The sequence below is a fragment of the Schistocerca americana genome, chromosome 1, assembly GCF_021461395.2.
Source record: "Schistocerca americana isolate TAMUIC-IGC-003095 chromosome 1, iqSchAmer2.1, whole genome shotgun sequence".
Classification (NCBI taxonomy): domain Eukaryota; kingdom Metazoa; phylum Arthropoda; class Insecta; order Orthoptera; family Acrididae; genus Schistocerca; species Schistocerca americana.
In genome coordinates this window covers 387,196,163-387,213,286 of record NC_060119.1, presented here as the reverse complement: position 1 = coordinate 387,213,286, position 17,124 = coordinate 387,196,163, and the positions used below count along the sequence as shown (strand labels likewise).

Below are 17,124 nucleotides of genomic sequence, written 5' to 3'. Positions count from 1 at the left end.
CAATTTCATTTCATACCAAAAAAAAAAAAAAAAAAAAAAAAAAGTTGCAAGCACATGTGAAGCATTTGATTTTTCCAGTTTTAAATTGCTACTAGTAGGGGGGAGCAGCTAAATAGGTGTCTCATAAAATTTATGTACAAGGAACAGTTTTGCTCTCACTTGTTTGTTTAATATTTGTTATTCTCCTACTGTCCTACAAAGACAATCTACAATCACGAAATACACAAACACAAAAATAGACACCAAAGAGCATGTGAAGTAGAATTGATAGAATAATGCTATAGGCTGGCACATAGTTTCCACAAATTTTCCATATGCCTTTTTATATGCTTACCTATTTTAACACATATGTGACTGAAAATGATAACTGTTAGGTATTTTTTAGCCAGTTGAACAGGATTCATGCAACATTTAGTCCTATCAGCAATGGTGAAGGAGCAGATTTGCAATGGGTATTTTACTCTGAATCCTTCTTCAAACATATAAGAATCCCTCCTTGGTATAGTAGTTTGGCTCCTAACACAAAGGATCCACATTCCATTAGTGGTATCCACATAGTACTTTTTGTGGGCTGGGATTCACTCTAGAGATCAGAAATGAGCTCTGTATACTCACTTTAAATTTGCCAGCAGGTACTTCGATGTCATCTTCAAACTCACCACCTCTGTACACTCGGAGATTTGACTCCTGAGTCTCCGCTGCTACTCATTTAACTGAAAACTCTTCAAATAAGCCTGTAGTCAGGTACATGCAGACTACATCAGTGTAGAAAGGAGAAAGAGTGAAATAGTTTGCAAGTATAACCGTGGACTTGCAGCATTGTGGCTACATATGCAATCCCTGGGCATTACAGTTATTATAATTCAGTACAATGAATTATCGGTTAGCAGTGAATATTGTTTATATACAGGGTGTCTGTTCTAGGAGTCATCGGGCACATTTTCTCTGGTGTTTTAGCATGTATTTACACTTTTGTTTTTGAAATGCATAGCTGGTGTCAGCCCAAACAAATACTGCTCATCACGTCTTTCATGCGATGCCCAATGTTGACAGAGAGCATCTGTTTGTTTCTCATTACAAACAAAATTATTTTTAAGCAGAAACTTGTGTGGCCATTCAAAAGAGTGGTCCCAAATTAGGCTAATGCTTTTATTTGTTTTATCCATATGTATTAACAGGGATAGTAAAACACGAAGAATAACCAGTACCTCAGCAGCTGTAGTGTAACGCTTCTGGTCGGAAGTGTTATGTAGAATAATTTGCCTTTTCAGTAAATCAGTTCAAACCTGCTTAGATTTCAGTTACCAACTTATCAGCCACAGCCGAACTTTTGAAATATTTCCTTGTTACACTTGTAGCTCAGTGTCATCAGGAAGAGACTAGATTTGAAAATGAACTGCATTCCCTTGTTTGTGTAAAATTGCTAATTTTTACAGTAATCATTCAAGGATGTTATATATCACTGAAATGCAAACCAAACGTGTTTATCTCAGACTTTCATGAACCATAATGCAAAATTCTGGCGCTAATTCTCTCAAATTATACATGCATAGCGTATGAACTGGCCTTAATTATTATTATTATTATTATTGTTTTAACTGAAATTGTTTTTTCCACTGTGAGAGTAAGTACACAGTGAAATTAAATTTCAACTTGGAGCACATTTATTCCATTGTAGAACATAAGAGGGAGACCAAGAGATCAATACACTAAGCAGATTCAGAAGGATGTAGGTTGCAGTAGGTACTGGGAGATGAAGAAGCTTGCACAGGATAGAGTAGCATGGAGAGCTGCATCAAACCAGTCTCAGGACTGAAGACCACAACAACAACAACAACAGGACATAAGACAATATGCATTATTTGACTGACAGATGGACTAACTACACGATTACATTTCCATTAGTCATATAGATTTTTAACTACAGTTGTATCAGTTAATATTCAATGGAAACCAGACACTGGCCATTGCTTCAGGCGTGGCACTGGGCAGATGCAACACCTCTGTCCACTTAAACGAAGATTTGACCATTGGCACATTGCATTGCTCTCGATCATGATGTGCAAAAAAAAAAGAAATATTTGTGTAATAAATAACTCCAATAAGAGAAGAAACTGGGTGAACACTCTTAAATTGGCAGGCCTAAACATGCCTTAATTGTAATTTCTTCAGCTTTTCTCCTGTATTCAAAAGTTTCTAATAGTATGATAGACAAAAATAATTAAAATCACATGTACAAAGACTCCAAATGAAAAAAGAATGAGGGGAAGGAAAAAATGAAAGCAGATTAAGTCAATACAGTGAAGGATGAGAAATGAAAAAAATACATTTAAACTAATTACTTGAATTAATGATCAGTCATTTCACGTTACCTGACGGGATTTGAACCCACAACCATTTGCACGTTAGGAGGGCATCTTATCCACTGCACTAATCCACCCTTTGCATGATACTAATACCTTTAACGCTCTAGAGGATCATGTGAAATTCCAAAACATTTTTTTCACTTATTTCTCACAAACAAGGGCCTTCTCTGATGAGTGGCTGTAGAGTGTGATAGCTGGCACTGTAACCTACAGCATCGTATAGATAGTTCCAAAAAATCTCCTGGGAACCTCCCGTGTAAGTCAAGATGAGGACCACCCCAGCACACTCAAGAGAGAATGAGTCAGCGACAAGGAAGCAATCGCAGACCCACCTTTCTTGGACTCGTCAAACTACAGAACAGCAGTGGGAAGGAAGAAAGCCAGTACAGCACAGAAGTGAAACTGTCGCCTTGATTTATAATGTATGCAGCCCTTAACATTAGACTTCCACTTGTTCTGTTTCTTATCTGTGGTTCTCTCAGTCTCATACTGTGATATGAGATCTTGAATGTATAAGCTCAAGCAGTGGCATTGATGCCATTTTGGTGGGTTGCAAGTCAAAGCTGTGTTGCTTGAATCTTTCTGTGCACCACAAAATGTATTTGCTGAAGCTTGGTGGTTCGGTGGGCAAGCATGTTCAGCAACTGACATTTGAAATAAAGCGAGCTGAAACATTACTATTTTTGCTAAGTCACCTTACCTTTGCTACAGATGGTAATGATTAGACAAAAGCATAGTAGGATTTTACTTTTCTGCGTAAAGTTTAATATAAAGGAAATTGATGGTAAGGTGTATTTATTAAAATACAGCATTTGTTCAGCATTAGTAAAATTTATTGAAGTGCAACAGTGGCTATGATTTGCTGGTGGCTGTATTGTTTGTTTAGTTCAGGGGTGCATGACTATATTGAGGCGGCAGTTTATAGGCATGTCTGTCATGCTTCACTCTACGAGGGGGGATCAGAAGTTTCTTGCCTAACAGAGGAGGACAGAAATTTCATAATACCAATTTATTTTTCAATATCATACCCATGTCGTCATCGTCCGCTCCCCCTCCCCCATGAACCAAGGACCTTGCCGTTGGTGGGGAGGCTTGCATGCCTCAACGATACAGATAGCCGTACCGTAGGTATCTGTTGAGAGGCCAGACAAACGTGTGGTTCCTGAAGAGGGTCAGCAGCCTTTTCAGTAACTACAGGGGCAACAGTCTGGATGATAGAGTGATCAGGCCATGTAACACTAACCAAAATGGCCTTGCTGTGCTGGTACTGCAAATGGCTGAAAGCAAGGGGAAACTACAGCCATAATTTTTCCCAAGGGCATGCAGCTTTACTGTATGGTTAAATGATGATGATGGCGTCCTCTTCGGTAAAATATTCCGGAGATAAAATAGTCCCCCATTCGGATCTCCAGGCGGGGACTACTCAGGAGGACGTTGTTATCAGGAGAAAGAAAACTGGCGTTCTACGGGTCGGAGTGTGGAATGTCAGATCCATTAATCGAGCAGGTAGGTTAGAAAATTTAAAAAGGGAAAAGGATAGTTTAAAGGTAGATATAATGGGAATTAGTGAAGTTCTGTGGCAGGAGGAACAAGACTTCTGGTCAGGTGAATACAGGCTTATAAATACAAAATCAAATAGGGGTAATGCAGGAGTAGGTTTAATAATGAATAGGAATGCAGGTAAGCTACTACAAACAGCATAGTGAACGCATTATTGTGGCCAAGGTAGACCCAAAGCCCAAGCCTACTACAGTAGTACAAGTTTATATGCCAACTAGCTCTGCAGATGACGAAATGTATGATGAGATAAATGAAATTATTCAGACAGTGAAGGGAGACGAAAATTTAATAGTCATGGGTGACTGGAATTAGATAGTAGGAAAAGGAAGAGAAGGAAACGTAGTAGGTGTATATGGAATGGGGGTAGGGAATGAAAGAGGAAGCTGCCTGGTAGAATTTTGCACAGAGCATAACGTAATCATAGCTAACACTTGGATCAAGAATCATAAAAGAAGGTTGTATACATGGAAGAGGCCTGGAAATACTGGAAGATCTCAGATAGATTATATAATGGTAATACAGAAGTTTAGGAACCAGGTTTTAAATTGTAAGACATTTCCAGGGGCTGATGTGGACTCTGACCACAATCTATTGGTTATGAACTGTAGATTAAAACTAAAGAAACTGCTAAAAGGTGGGAATTTAAGGAGATGGGATCTGGATAATCTGACAGAACCAGAGGTTGTAGAGTGTTTCGGGGAGAGCATTAGGGAACGATTGACAAGAATGGGGGAAAGAAATACATTAGAAGAAGAATGGGTAGCTTTGAGAGATGAAATAGTGAAGGCAGCAGAGGATAAAGTAGGTAAAAAGACGAGGGCTAATAGAAATCTTTGGGTAACAGAAGAGATACTGAATTTAATTGATGAAAGGAGAAAATACAAAATTGCAGTAAATGAAGCAGGCATAAAGGAATACAAATGTCTCAAAAATGAGATCTACAGGAAGTGCAAAATGGCTAAGCAGGGATGGCTAGAGGATAAATGTAAGGATGTAGAGGCTTATCTGACTAGGGGTAAGATAGATACTGCCTATAGGAAAATTAAAGAAACCTTTGGAGAAAAGAGAACCACTTGTATGAATATTAAGAGCTCAGATGGAAACCCAGTTCTAAGCAAAGAAGGGAAAGCAGAAAGGTGGAAGGAGTATATAGAGGGTCTATACAAGGGCGATGTTCTTGAGGACAATATTATGGAAATGGAAGAGGATGTAGATGAAGATGAATTGGCAGATACGATACTGCGTGAAGAGTTTCACAGAGTACTGAAAGACCTAAGTCGAAACAAGGCCCCGGCAGTAGACAACATTCCATTAGCACTACTGGTAGCCTTGGGAGAGCCAACAATTTAAAAACTCTACCATCTGGTGAGCAAGATTTATGAGAGAGGCGAAATACCCTCAGACTTCAAGAAGAATATAATAATTCCAATCCCAAAGAAAGCAGGGGTTGACAGATGTGAAAATTACCGAACTATCAGTTTAATAAGTCACAGCTGCAAAATACTAACGCGAATTCTGTACAGACGAATAAAAAAACTGGTAGAAGCGGACCTCAGGGAAGATCAGTTCGGATTCTGTAGAAATATTGGAACAGTGAGGCAATACTGACACTACAACTTCTCTTAGAGAATAGATTAAGGAAAGGCAAACCTACGTTTCTAGCATTTGTAGACTTAGAGAAAGCTTTTGACAATGTTGACTAGAATACCCTCTTTCAAATTCTGAAGGTGGCAGGGGTAAAATACAGGGAGCGAAAGGCTATTTACAATTTGTACAGAGACCAGATGGCAGTTATAAGAGTCGAGGGGCATGAAAGGGAATCAGTGGTTGGGAAGGGAGTGAGACAGGGTTGTAGCCTCTCCCCGATGTTATTCTATCTGTATATTGAGCAAGCAGTAAAGGAACAAAAGCACAATTCGGAATAGGAATTAATATCCATGGAGAAGAAATTAAAACTCAGGTTCGCCGATGACATTTTATTTCTGTCAGGGACAGCAAAGGACTTGGGAGAGCAGCTGAACAGAATAGACGGTGTCTTGAAAGGAGGATATAAGATGAACATCAACAAAAGCTAAACAAGGATAATGGAATGTAGTCGAATTAAATCAGATGATGCTGAGGGTATTAGATTAGGAAATGAGACACTTAAAGTAGTAAATGTATCTTGCTATTTGGGGAGCAAAATAACTGATGGTCGAAGTAGAGAGGTATAAAATGCAGACTGGCAATGGCAAGGAAATCGTTTCTGAAGAAGAGAAATTTGTTAACATCGAGTATAGATTTTAAGTGTCAGGAAGTCGTTTCTGAAAGTATTTGTATGGAGTGTAGCCATGTATGGAAGTGAAACATGGACGATAACCAGTTTGGACAAGAAGAGAATAGAAGCTTTCGAAATGTGGTGCTACAGAAGAATGCTGAAGATTAGATAGGTGGATCACATAACTAATGAGGAGGTATTGAATAGGATTGGGGAGAAGAGGAGTTTGTGGCACAACTTGACTAGAAGAAGGGATCGATTGGTAGGACATGTTCTGAGGCATCAAGGGATCACCAATTTGGTATTGGATTGCAGCGTGGAGGGTAAAAATCGTAGAAGGAGACCAAGAGATGAATACACTAAACAGATTCAAAAGGATGTAGGTTGCAGTAGGTACTGGGAGATGACGCAGATTGCACAGGATAGAGTAGCATGGAGAGCTGCATCAAACCAGTCTCTGGGCTGAAGACCACAACAATACCCATGTATACTAATACGCTTGTAGGCACACGCAGACAAGTTCTGCAAACCATTCAGATAGAAGGTCTTTGATTTCGAGTCCAACCAAGCGTTCACTGCGTCATCGTCAAATCGTCATCTTTTGGGAAAAGAAAAAAGTTTGATGGAGCCAAAACTGGAGAATATGGCGGATGACGTAACAATTTGAAATCTGAGTCACGCAGTTTCCGATGTTGCGTGGGCTTTGTGCCCTGGTGTGTTGTCATGATGCAAAAGAACACTGCACACCAATTTTTCGCGCCGTTTTTGCTTTATCACTTCTCAAAAAGTGCAGGAGGGTGCAATAATGTGATGCATTGATAGCTACAGCCTTTTGCAAGTAATCCATCATAATTACCCCTTTAACATCCCAGAAGAGCCACACTATCACCTTACTGGCTGATTTTTGCACCCAGAATTTTTTTGGGTCCTGGGATGAAGGATGTTTCCAGTGTTATGACTGTTGTTCTGTCTCAGGATCAAAGTGGTGAACCTATGTTTCATCCTTTGTAACATACCTTGCAAGAAAGCCAACTTCATATGCTTCAGATTGGTGGATGAATTCTTCACAACACTGCATATGCTACTGTCTCTGGTCTGCATTCAAGTCTTTCCAGACCCACCAAGGTGAAGCTTTCTGCATTCTCAAAATATCCACAGCAATGTCATGAGGATGTCCATGGGAGATTCCAAACGTGGTTTCAATGTGCTGCAATGTTTTTCGATGATCCTGCAAAATCGTATCGTGAATTCATCAGTTGCAACTGTGACAGTTCTTCCTCTCCTTGGCACATCTACCACGTTTGAAGATGGACACCCAGTTTTTAACTGTTGCATAAGATGGAGCACTGTCCTCAAGTGTATTCCACATGTCCTCCGCAATTTCCTTGGGCATCACACCTTTCAAATGAAGATATTCAATCACAGCAAGGTTCTTGATTCTCTTGATATTTGCCATTTTGCTTACACTATGGTATAGAACAAATCCCCACCCCAAAACTAATGGAGCTGGAGCTGTGATATTTGACTTGCATACCCACAAAGGGAGCGGCAGGCTATTTACAATTTGTACAGAAACCAGATGGCAGTTATAAGAGTCGAGGGACATGAAAGGGAAGCTGTGGTTGGGAAGGGAGTAAGACACGGTTGTTGTCTCTCCCCGATGTTATTCAATCTGTATATTGAGCAAGCAGTAAAGGAAACAAAAGAAAAATTCGGAGTAGGTATTAAAATCCATGGAGAAGAAATAAAAACTTTGAGGTTCGCCGATGACATTGTAATTCTGTCAGAGACAGCAAAGGACTTGGAAGAGCAGTTGAATGGAATGGACAGTGTCTTGAAAGGAGGATATAAGATGAACATCAACAAAAGCAAAACGAGGATAATGGAATGTAGTCGAATTAAGTCGGGTGATGCTGAGGGCATTAGATTAGGAAATGAGACACTTAAAGTAGTAAAGGAGTTTTGCTATTTGGGGAGCAAAATAACTGATGATGGTCGAAGTAGAGAGGATATAAAATGTAGACTGGCAATGGTAAGGAAAGCGTTTCTGAAGAAGAGAAATTTGTTAACATCGAGTATAGATTTAAGTGTCAGGAAGTCATTTCTGAAAGTATTTGTATGGAGGGTAGCCATGTATGGAAGTGAAACATGGACGATAAATAGTTTGGACAATATACAGATTGAATAACATCGGGGAGAGACTACAACCCTGTCTTACTCCCTTCCCAACCACAGCTTCCCTTTCATGTCCCTCGACTCTTATAACTGCCATCTGGTTTCTGTACAAATTGTAAATAGCCTGCCGCTCCCTTTGTGGGTATGCAAGTCAAATATCACAGCTCCAGCTCCATTAGTTTTGCGGTGGGGATTTGTTCTATACCATGGTAGGACATGTTCTGAGGCATCAAGGGATCACCAATTTAGTATTGGAGGGCAGCGTGGAGGGTAAAAATCGTAGAGGGAGACCAAGAGATGAATACACTAAGCAGATTCAGAAGGATGTAGGTTGCAGTAGGTACTGGGAGATGAAGAGGCTTGCACAGGATTGAGTAGCATGGAGAGCTGCATCAAACCAGTCTCAGGACTGAAGACCACAGCAACAACAACCCACAAAGGGTCACCATAAAAGTAGATGGTGTTGTTTGTGCAAGGCATTATGGTAACTATCTCGGGCTAGAAACTTTTCGACTGCCCCTCGTATTTGTTACCTCCATCACAGCCCTTGTGAGTAGTTTCTCTGCTCCTTGCACCATGCGGTATTGTAGTTGTACACAACTAGTATGTATGATGATTTTAAAGTAACAATATTGTGAAAAGGAAAGTTGCTACTCACCATATAGCGGAGACATTGAGTTGCAGATACACAACCAAAAGACTGTGACAAATAAAAGCCTTCGGCTAGTAAAGCCTTCATCAGAATTAGATGGCAAACAAACACACACACACACACACACACACACACACACGACTCTGCAGTCTCAGGCAACTGAGGCCACATTGCGAGCAGTGGCACAGGTGCATGATGGAAGTGGCGACTGGGTGGCGGTAAGGAGGAGGCTGGGGCGGGGAGGGAAACGGATAGTAGGGTTGGAGTGGCAGAGAGTGACGTACCGTTGAGTAGCACGGAGGGACAAGGTGGAAAGAGGGTAGGGCAGCTATGTGCAGTTGGGAGGTTATATGGTGTGAGCGAAGAGGGTGGGGGGGGGGGGAGGGTGAGGTAGCAGAAAAGTAGAGAAGTAAAAAGACAGCACACGATGGAGGAATGAGGGCTGTGTAGTGCTGGAATGGGAACAGGGAAGGGGCTGGATGGGAGAGGACAATGACTAACGAAGGTTGACGCCAGGAGGGTTATGGGAACGTAGGATATATTTCAGGGAAAGTTCCCACCTGCACAATTGAGAAAGGCTGATGTTGGTGGGCTACCTGCGAAACTAGTCATGATCTAAAAGCTAACTGCAACCAGTATACTGCATTCTAAGTGGGCATGACAAATGATAAACAACAAACTGTCTGTCTGCATGAATGGCCACTGACAAACTGTGGCCAAGAAGCAAGTGAACCACCCTATTGCTGAGCCAAAGGTGACATCCTTCATTTCGATGCCTGCTTCACAGCCTATGCCATGTGGATCCTTCCCACCAACACCAGCTTTTCTGAATTGCACAGGTGGGAACTTTCGCTGCAGTATACCATACATTCCAGTAACCCTCCTGGCCTCGACCTCTGTTAGTCATTGTCCACTCCCACCCAGCCCGTTCTCTGTTCCCATTCCAGCACTACACAGTCCTCGTTCCTCCATTACACGCTGTCTTTTTACTTCTCTCCTTTTCCGCTATCCTCCCTACCTCTCCGCTACCTCCGTTTAACTCCCGAGTCCCGACTGCACATAGCTGCCGTACCCTCTTTCCACCTCGTCCCACCACTCACCCCAACTGCACGTCACTTTCCGCCACGCCACACTACTATCCCTCCCCCTCTCTGCCCCAGCCTCCGCCATACTCCCACCCAGTCACTACTCCCATCATGCACTGGTGCTGCTTCTCACAATGTGGACTCAGTTGCCTGAGACTGCAGTCGTGCGTGTGTGTGTGTGTGTGTGTGTGTGTGTGTGCCATCTAATTCTGACAAATGCCTTTCTAGCTTAAAGCTATTATTTGTGACAGTCTTTTTGTTGTGCGTCTCTGCAACTCGGCATCTCCGCTATTCGATAAGTAGCAACTTTCATCAACACAATATTGTTACATTCCATCCTTGATTTTCCATTGTTTGTGGTTGAAGTAATTTTATTTAACACTTGACTGCCATGTGCTCGACCCTCAAGCGAGCATGCTGCATACTTTGTACACGTGAAGAATAGCTGTCTTTATGTTACCAAGTTGAGCATGTATAAGCAGTATCACAGTGTAATATTAGTTTAATTGTTGTTGTTGTTGTTGTGGTCTTCAGTCCTGAGACTGGTTTGATGCAGCTTTACATGCCAATCTATCCTGTGCAAGCTCCTTCATCTCCCAGTACCTACTGCAACCTACATCCTTCTGAATCTGCTTAGTGTATTCATTTTTTGGTCTCCCTCTACGATTTTTACCCTCCATGCTGCTCTCCAATGCTAAATTTGTGATCCCTTGATGCCTCAGGACATGCCCTACCAACCGATCCCTTCTTCTAGTCAAGTTGTGCCACAGACTTCTCCCCAATCCTATTCAATACCTCCTCATTAGTTACGTGATCTACCCACCTAATCTTCAACATTCTTCTGTAGCACCACATTTCGAAAGCTTCTATTCTCTTCTCGTCCAAACTATTTATTGTTCATGTTTCACTTCCGTACATGGCTACACCCCATACAAATACTTTCAGAAACGACTTCCTGACACTTAAATCTATTTGAGTTATTAAATTCTGAACAACTCATAAAAAAAAGGAAAAACAATAGATATCTATCTCGATATTTAAGTGAGTTGTCACAGGTTGAATATTTGTGACATAAAAGAGGTTTTTTGGGATAATGCATTTTAAAGTTTCACTTAATTACAGCTGTTTAACCCTTTCGTCCCACCAACTTCTGACACGACCGCAGTGCTGCCATCTTCTGGCAGCCCTTCTAAACTCGGAAAAAAATAGGCACTGGAATTCTCCTTGTATAGGAGGCTGTGACTGTTTAAATGGGCTGCGCCAATGCTGCCAATTTAGTTGTTTTCCAACTAGATCTAGTTTTTTTGAAAGGCCATCTGGTTGGAAAATGCAAGATATGGTTGCTAGCACGAGATTGTCTTTTTAAAATATTATCTGGTTGATTTCTAGTCTTTTTGTTCGTTCCAGTTCATTTAAGTATGCTAAACAGGCTATGGAAGAAATTACTTTCTTGCGACTGCTTATACTATAAAATCTGTTATGAAACGTAAAATGTTCGTTCGAAAGGCTGCTTTCTGGCTACCGCGCATGTGCAAAGCGGAAGTCGCGTTCTAAGCGCGTCTGGTTCCAAATCTTTCTACTTCAATTGAGGCGCCAGCTGTTTGAAGAGCGACTAGCAAGTAGCCAGAAAATTTTCTGGTGATTTCAAGCTGCCACTTTCGCGCATGCGCAGAGTTAAGTGGCTTGAAGTGAGGGTACGCAGCCGCGTTTCTCTATTCTCTTTCAATAGCCGATCACACAAGTTCACTGTTTGTGGATCTTCAATAATTGTAAGGTAAGCACTTCATTAGTTCTTACCTTTTATTTTTATTTATTCTTTGTAGAAGTTCAGGTGTTCGCCACTCGGTGACAGTCGCTTGTTAAAATGTGTTTGAAGTACCCAGACACCAAGCACGGGTTCTTGGCGTCAACGTTGACGCGCTAATGCAGTAGCGCCTGTTTGCTGGTTCTCCAAGTAGCTTCCTGGCAGCTCTTCGAATGTAGCTAAGCTTCATTGCTACTGGTACTCAACAATGTAAATTACGAGTGCAAGAAGTACTTAAGTACAGAACTCTTACTTTATTTTGTAAAATTATTTTAAATGTAAGAAAAATTGAAATTGTAATTTAACTGACTTCAATAATGCATGATACAGTATAATATTTCTATTGTATATTCGTATTGTCGAGGGCCGAATAGCTGAATGAAACACAAAGTGCCTGTTATTATTCAGTTATTGTCGAGTTGGTGTCAGAGGTGGCTGTGATTAGTGCTTGTTCTTCTCATTATAGTTCTGTTAAAATGGGTAAAGTTAAACCTCAATACACCCAAAAGTTTAGGGAAGAATGTTTTAAAAAATCCAAAATTTGTACAATGGTTATCACAGGCTGTAGGAGATAACACAAAGATAGGTAATTTCCAAGAATGATTGCCTATCGACGTCGCGGGGTGCAAACGATACATATCGAATGTGCGATCCTAAATCGATCACGCGACTCTGGTGGTGCAACGCCACCTAGGAACAAGGCCTCACATCGTGAGTCTAAGGAACCTGTGACGTCACGGGTAGGGGTCTGAGAAGCTAGGAACCGACTACCGACACACATAATTCGTAGCGTTTCCATGTTTTGCTTTGTGCTGTTCGTGAGTGCCTGAGTGGTTATTTGATCTATACTCAGTTACGATGCCCCGAAGGTGTTGTATGCCGAATTGCAGGGGCAATTACGATAATGGACCTAAAGTCAGTGTATTTTATTTTCCATCTGACGAGAATTTAAGACGAAAATGGTTATCCGCTGTTCACAGACAAGACTGGACACTCTGTTGTAAGTATCAGTGTATTTGTTTGGTTAGTGTGTCGTAGTTACTTGAAATGTAGTACAGCTGAACAAAATACAGTAAACAGAAGAACATATTTATAATCTCATACCTCGTTAATTTTCGTTATATGTTTTAAAGAGAACTGTATGCTTGTTTTTAGATATGTGAACTGCATTTCAACAAGGACGACATTTTAAGCAGTACCAGTATGTATGACCCGAAAACTGGTATACTCTTGACAGCACCGTTGGATCGTCGACGCTTGAGAAAAGGTGAGTTACGAAACACGCTCTTAGTAAAGTACAGTGTCATAAGAACTATCTTTATTTCACTTATATGCTGTGAGATCGGTTTCATACTTCGTTATTAATTTTTTCAGATGCTATCCCATCGAAGTTGCCTGGATGCCCATCTTACTTGTCGAGTCATCAAACTGCAGTACGAGAGGACCCAGAAATTCGTAGGGGGCGTTTAGAAAATCGTGCTCTTCAAATTGCTATCCAAGAAAGTGTGGACACACATGCGAAAATGATTGATGCGATATCGTTCGATAGTTTAGAACAAATGAAAACAAAGTTGAGTGAATGTGAAAAGCACAGTGACTGGGTAGTGATAAACAAATCTGACAGTGTGAGACTAGTGTTACTAAAGCATAATCCTTACCCAAGAATTTTTTGCCACGTAGTTATAAGCAGTGGTTTATTACTCAGTGTCTTCAATAATGATATTGAAGTGAAATGTATTGGAAACATGAAATTTCCCATGAAAGTAAACAACATACAGGTGGTAAGTGATGTTCTTAAGAACATTTATCTTCTGTATAATAGTTCTGAGGCTCCTGTAGATAACATTTTGTCTTTAATTGACAAGTTATTGCAAAATTTATTAGAAAAGTTGCCAGGAAACGAAACTAAAATTACATTTTTGAAGGAACAGATTTCATTTTTGAAGTGCAGAAGATCAACTCAATTTAGGTATGATACTAACTCTATGATAATGTGGTCATTAGTACATTCTATAAGCCCACATGCTTACAAATTTTTGAGGAACACTGACAGTTTTTCTATGCCTAGTCCTAACACCCTTTCAAGGCTTTGTAGTAAACTCTCAACAAATCCTGTCATTGAGCAACAGGGTCATCAGTTTATGAGCTACATCACAAATAAAGTAGGTACTTTATCCTCAGATGATAAAACTGTACTCCTGTTGATGGATGAAATTCATCTGAAGTCTCAGCTTGATTACAAAGCTGGAAATGTTGTAGGATGTGCCTTTAACACTGAAAAATTTTTGTGTGCAACCAGCGCCTATGTTTTTATGGTTCAGAGCATGGAATCACCTTACAAGGATGTGGTATCTATTCTGCCAGTTCATACTATTCAGGGTGATGTTCTGTTCTCTTACATTAAAGCAGTCATTGTTAAATTAGAAGCAGTTGGATTTGAGGTGGTTGGTATAGTAGCAGACAATAATGCAATTAATAAGAAAGCAATGTCTAAGTTTTCTACTCCTCCAGATGTGAAAATAAAGTATGATCACCCTGTACAGTCTTCTCCAAATCGCCCATTGTATTATTTTGTGGACACTGTCCATATTTTGAAGTGTATCCGCAATAACTGGTTTAACCAAAAGGAGCAGATCTTGTGTTTTCCTGACTTCAGTGACAGTTTGAAGGGAGGTTTGTCTTCTGTTGGAGCACTGAAAGAATTGCACTTGATAGAAAAAGATGAACTATTGCAGTATGGCAGTTCCTTAACTTTGAAGTCTCTATTTCCTAACTCAATTGAGCGCCAAAATGTCAAGGTAGTGTTGCGTATTTTCAGTGATACGACAGTTGTTGCTTTGGACACATTTGGTTCAAAGAAAGCAATTAGCAACTGGGAAAGTACTGCAACATTCATAAAAATAATAAATCGTTGGTGGGATATTGTAAATGTAAAAACATTACTCAAGGGACAGAGGTTAAGAAATATTTTCCAAGAACCTGTGACTAGTAAATCCCATCACATACAAGAATTCTTACAGTGCTTCATCTCATGGTTATGTTCTTGGGAAGAGTGTAGTGATGAAAGAAAACTTACTCGAGAGACACATAGCGCTTTGAAACACACAACTGCTGCTTTGATAGACTTCAGTGACTACTGGCTTTCTGAGAAAAACAGATCATATTTGCTGTTAGGAAAAGTACAGACAGACAGTTTAGAAGACAGGTTCGGCAAATACCGCCAGCTATGTGGGGGAAATTATCATGTTTCTCTAAGACAAGTTTTTGAAACTGAACAAAAACTAAGGGCACAGTCTATGTTTTCCCTTGTGCTTCGGTCGAAAGTAGTTGGGGATGTTGTTATTAAGACCACTGATATTTTTTCTACTCATACTCAAATTCAGGGATTAAAAGAAACATCAATACCAGAATTTTTAAATGTAGCAGTAGATGAAAATGATGTTGATGGAATAGATGAGAATACTTGGCCACTGTTGCATTACATAGCAGGTTACTGCTCACACCAAGCTATTAAAAAAAACCATTGTGAATATTGTAAGGTATTCCTTACTACAGATGAAATGAAGCAGGGTGGTGATGATTTGATTATGGTAAAAGACAGAGGAGGGTTGACATATCCTGCAGATGATGTAGTAGTGTGTGTGACATATGTCTATTTAACTCTATAGTGTCTATTTAACTCTATAGAAAATTCTGAAAGACCAGGAAATTTTATTTTTAGAACAGGCAAATCAGAGAAATGTACTTGTGAAGGTAGCATCCCACAACATTCCCAGCAATCTTTTTTATGGGTTTCACTGTAAAAATAAACACTCAATTGATTCAGTCATGAATTGCATACTGTTTTGCTGTGCAAATATTTTGCTAAACAATTACACCAAGAGGAGAAATGATGTAACTACTGTTAAAAATGTAACTGTGTACAAAAGATTGAAAAAATGTTAAATTATACTGTTTGGGGCTTGGGAAGATGATGTGAAATAAATGTTTATTTCTATTTTCTGTTTTTATTTAATGCACAGTATCCCATACATCTTGTTGGTAAATGTTATGTATTGGACCCCTTCTGCTCTCTTCGAAATGGTGCAGCCGTAAACATGAGGCTTTGCTACAGATTAATTTGTTACCACAAATTCTCTGTGAAACCCCAATCTCATAGAATTAGGGGAATAGTCTTTTCTGTTCATCAGTAAATATATAATTAATGCTGCTCCTGCTCTGTGGTTGACAAGTTTTTGTATATATTTTTGTCCAATCAGTAAATTAATTATTCTCACTAGGAGAACAATTCATTGCTAGTATTAGCATGCTAGTCTGCCATCATAAGTAAATATTAATCTGCAGAACAGGTCCAGTCTGTCAATACAACCAATATTTCGGGGAGGGGGGAGGACAATACATAACTTAAGCCATTCTTCATTTGAGAGAAATTGATAATGTTTTTGGAGTTTGGAATAGCAGTGCTTTTTTTCCTCTGGGACAACATTAAATAGTGAATAGTAAAAGAATTTAATTGTCATTTAGCTATTGCAGCAATAGACAGTCAAATTACAAGTGTTTAAAAAGTATACAGCATGTATACAAAAATTACTTTACACAAATTAAAAAACAATGTTACAACAGATTTTCCATAAAGTAAAATATTCAAGCTTAAACGATTTGTGTAGTACATCTTAAATTGAAATCATTAAGGAAATTATGGTACACTCACCGAGCAGTTATCACTGTGATATTTACACTTATACATTCAAGTGAGTAGGGAGGATTTACTGATAACCAACTGTACTACTTGTGCTTGAATAAATCAAATAAAGCTTCTACCCATTCTAGAGGCAGTTTGTTGACCAGCTTCATACTCACTACATTGCTGTTCTATGATTTAGATAATCTGCAGTAAGGTATGTGAAGATGCACACTATTTCTAGTTCTGGCATTACTGAAGATTGGGATACCACTCATCTGCTTTCACAAATGGCACTATAGATGACATTTTAAATTTTTACAATGCTGTAATACCCATTGCCAATGATCAGTGTATCAAATGACAAGTATTTTAATTAACACTTTCGCTGCGGCTGACGCTTATAAGCGTCGCAACAAGCCATGAGCCAGTGCAGCTGACGCTTATAAGCGTCCGCGCTCACTATCGGATTACTCAGTCTAGTTGCAGTGTCTAAGCTAGCATCATAGCGTGTAAACTTTTGTTTTCTGTGATCAGTTATCGA

At 39.8% G+C, this 17,124-nt stretch overlaps 1 protein-coding gene across 1 annotated transcript; it reads left to right on the top strand.

Annotated features, from left to right (window-relative positions):
• The first annotated feature begins 13,060 nt into the window (after positions 1–13,060).
• LOC124623053 lies at positions 13,061–15,896 on the top strand. Its single transcript, XM_047148848.1, has 2 exons — positions 13,061–13,166; positions 13,274–15,896. Exons 1-2 carry the CDS (start codon positions 13,103–13,105, stop codon positions 15,565–15,567), a joined length of 2,358 nt encoding a protein of 785 aa, XP_047004804.1. The 5' UTR covers positions 13,061–13,102; the 3' UTR covers positions 15,568–15,896.
• Positions 15,897–17,124: the final 1,228 nt, after the last annotated feature.

Excerpts from the sequence above, each read along its gene's own strand:
- LOC124623053 (XM_047148848.1), top strand. The coding sequence starts at position 13,103 with ATGTATGACCCGAAAACTGGTATACTCTTGACAGCACCGTTGGATCGT. Across the intron at positions 13,167-13,273 it reads TCGTCGACGCTTGAGAAAAG|ATGCTATCCCATCGAAGTTG; the intron begins GTGAGTTACGAA and ends TAATTTTTTCAG.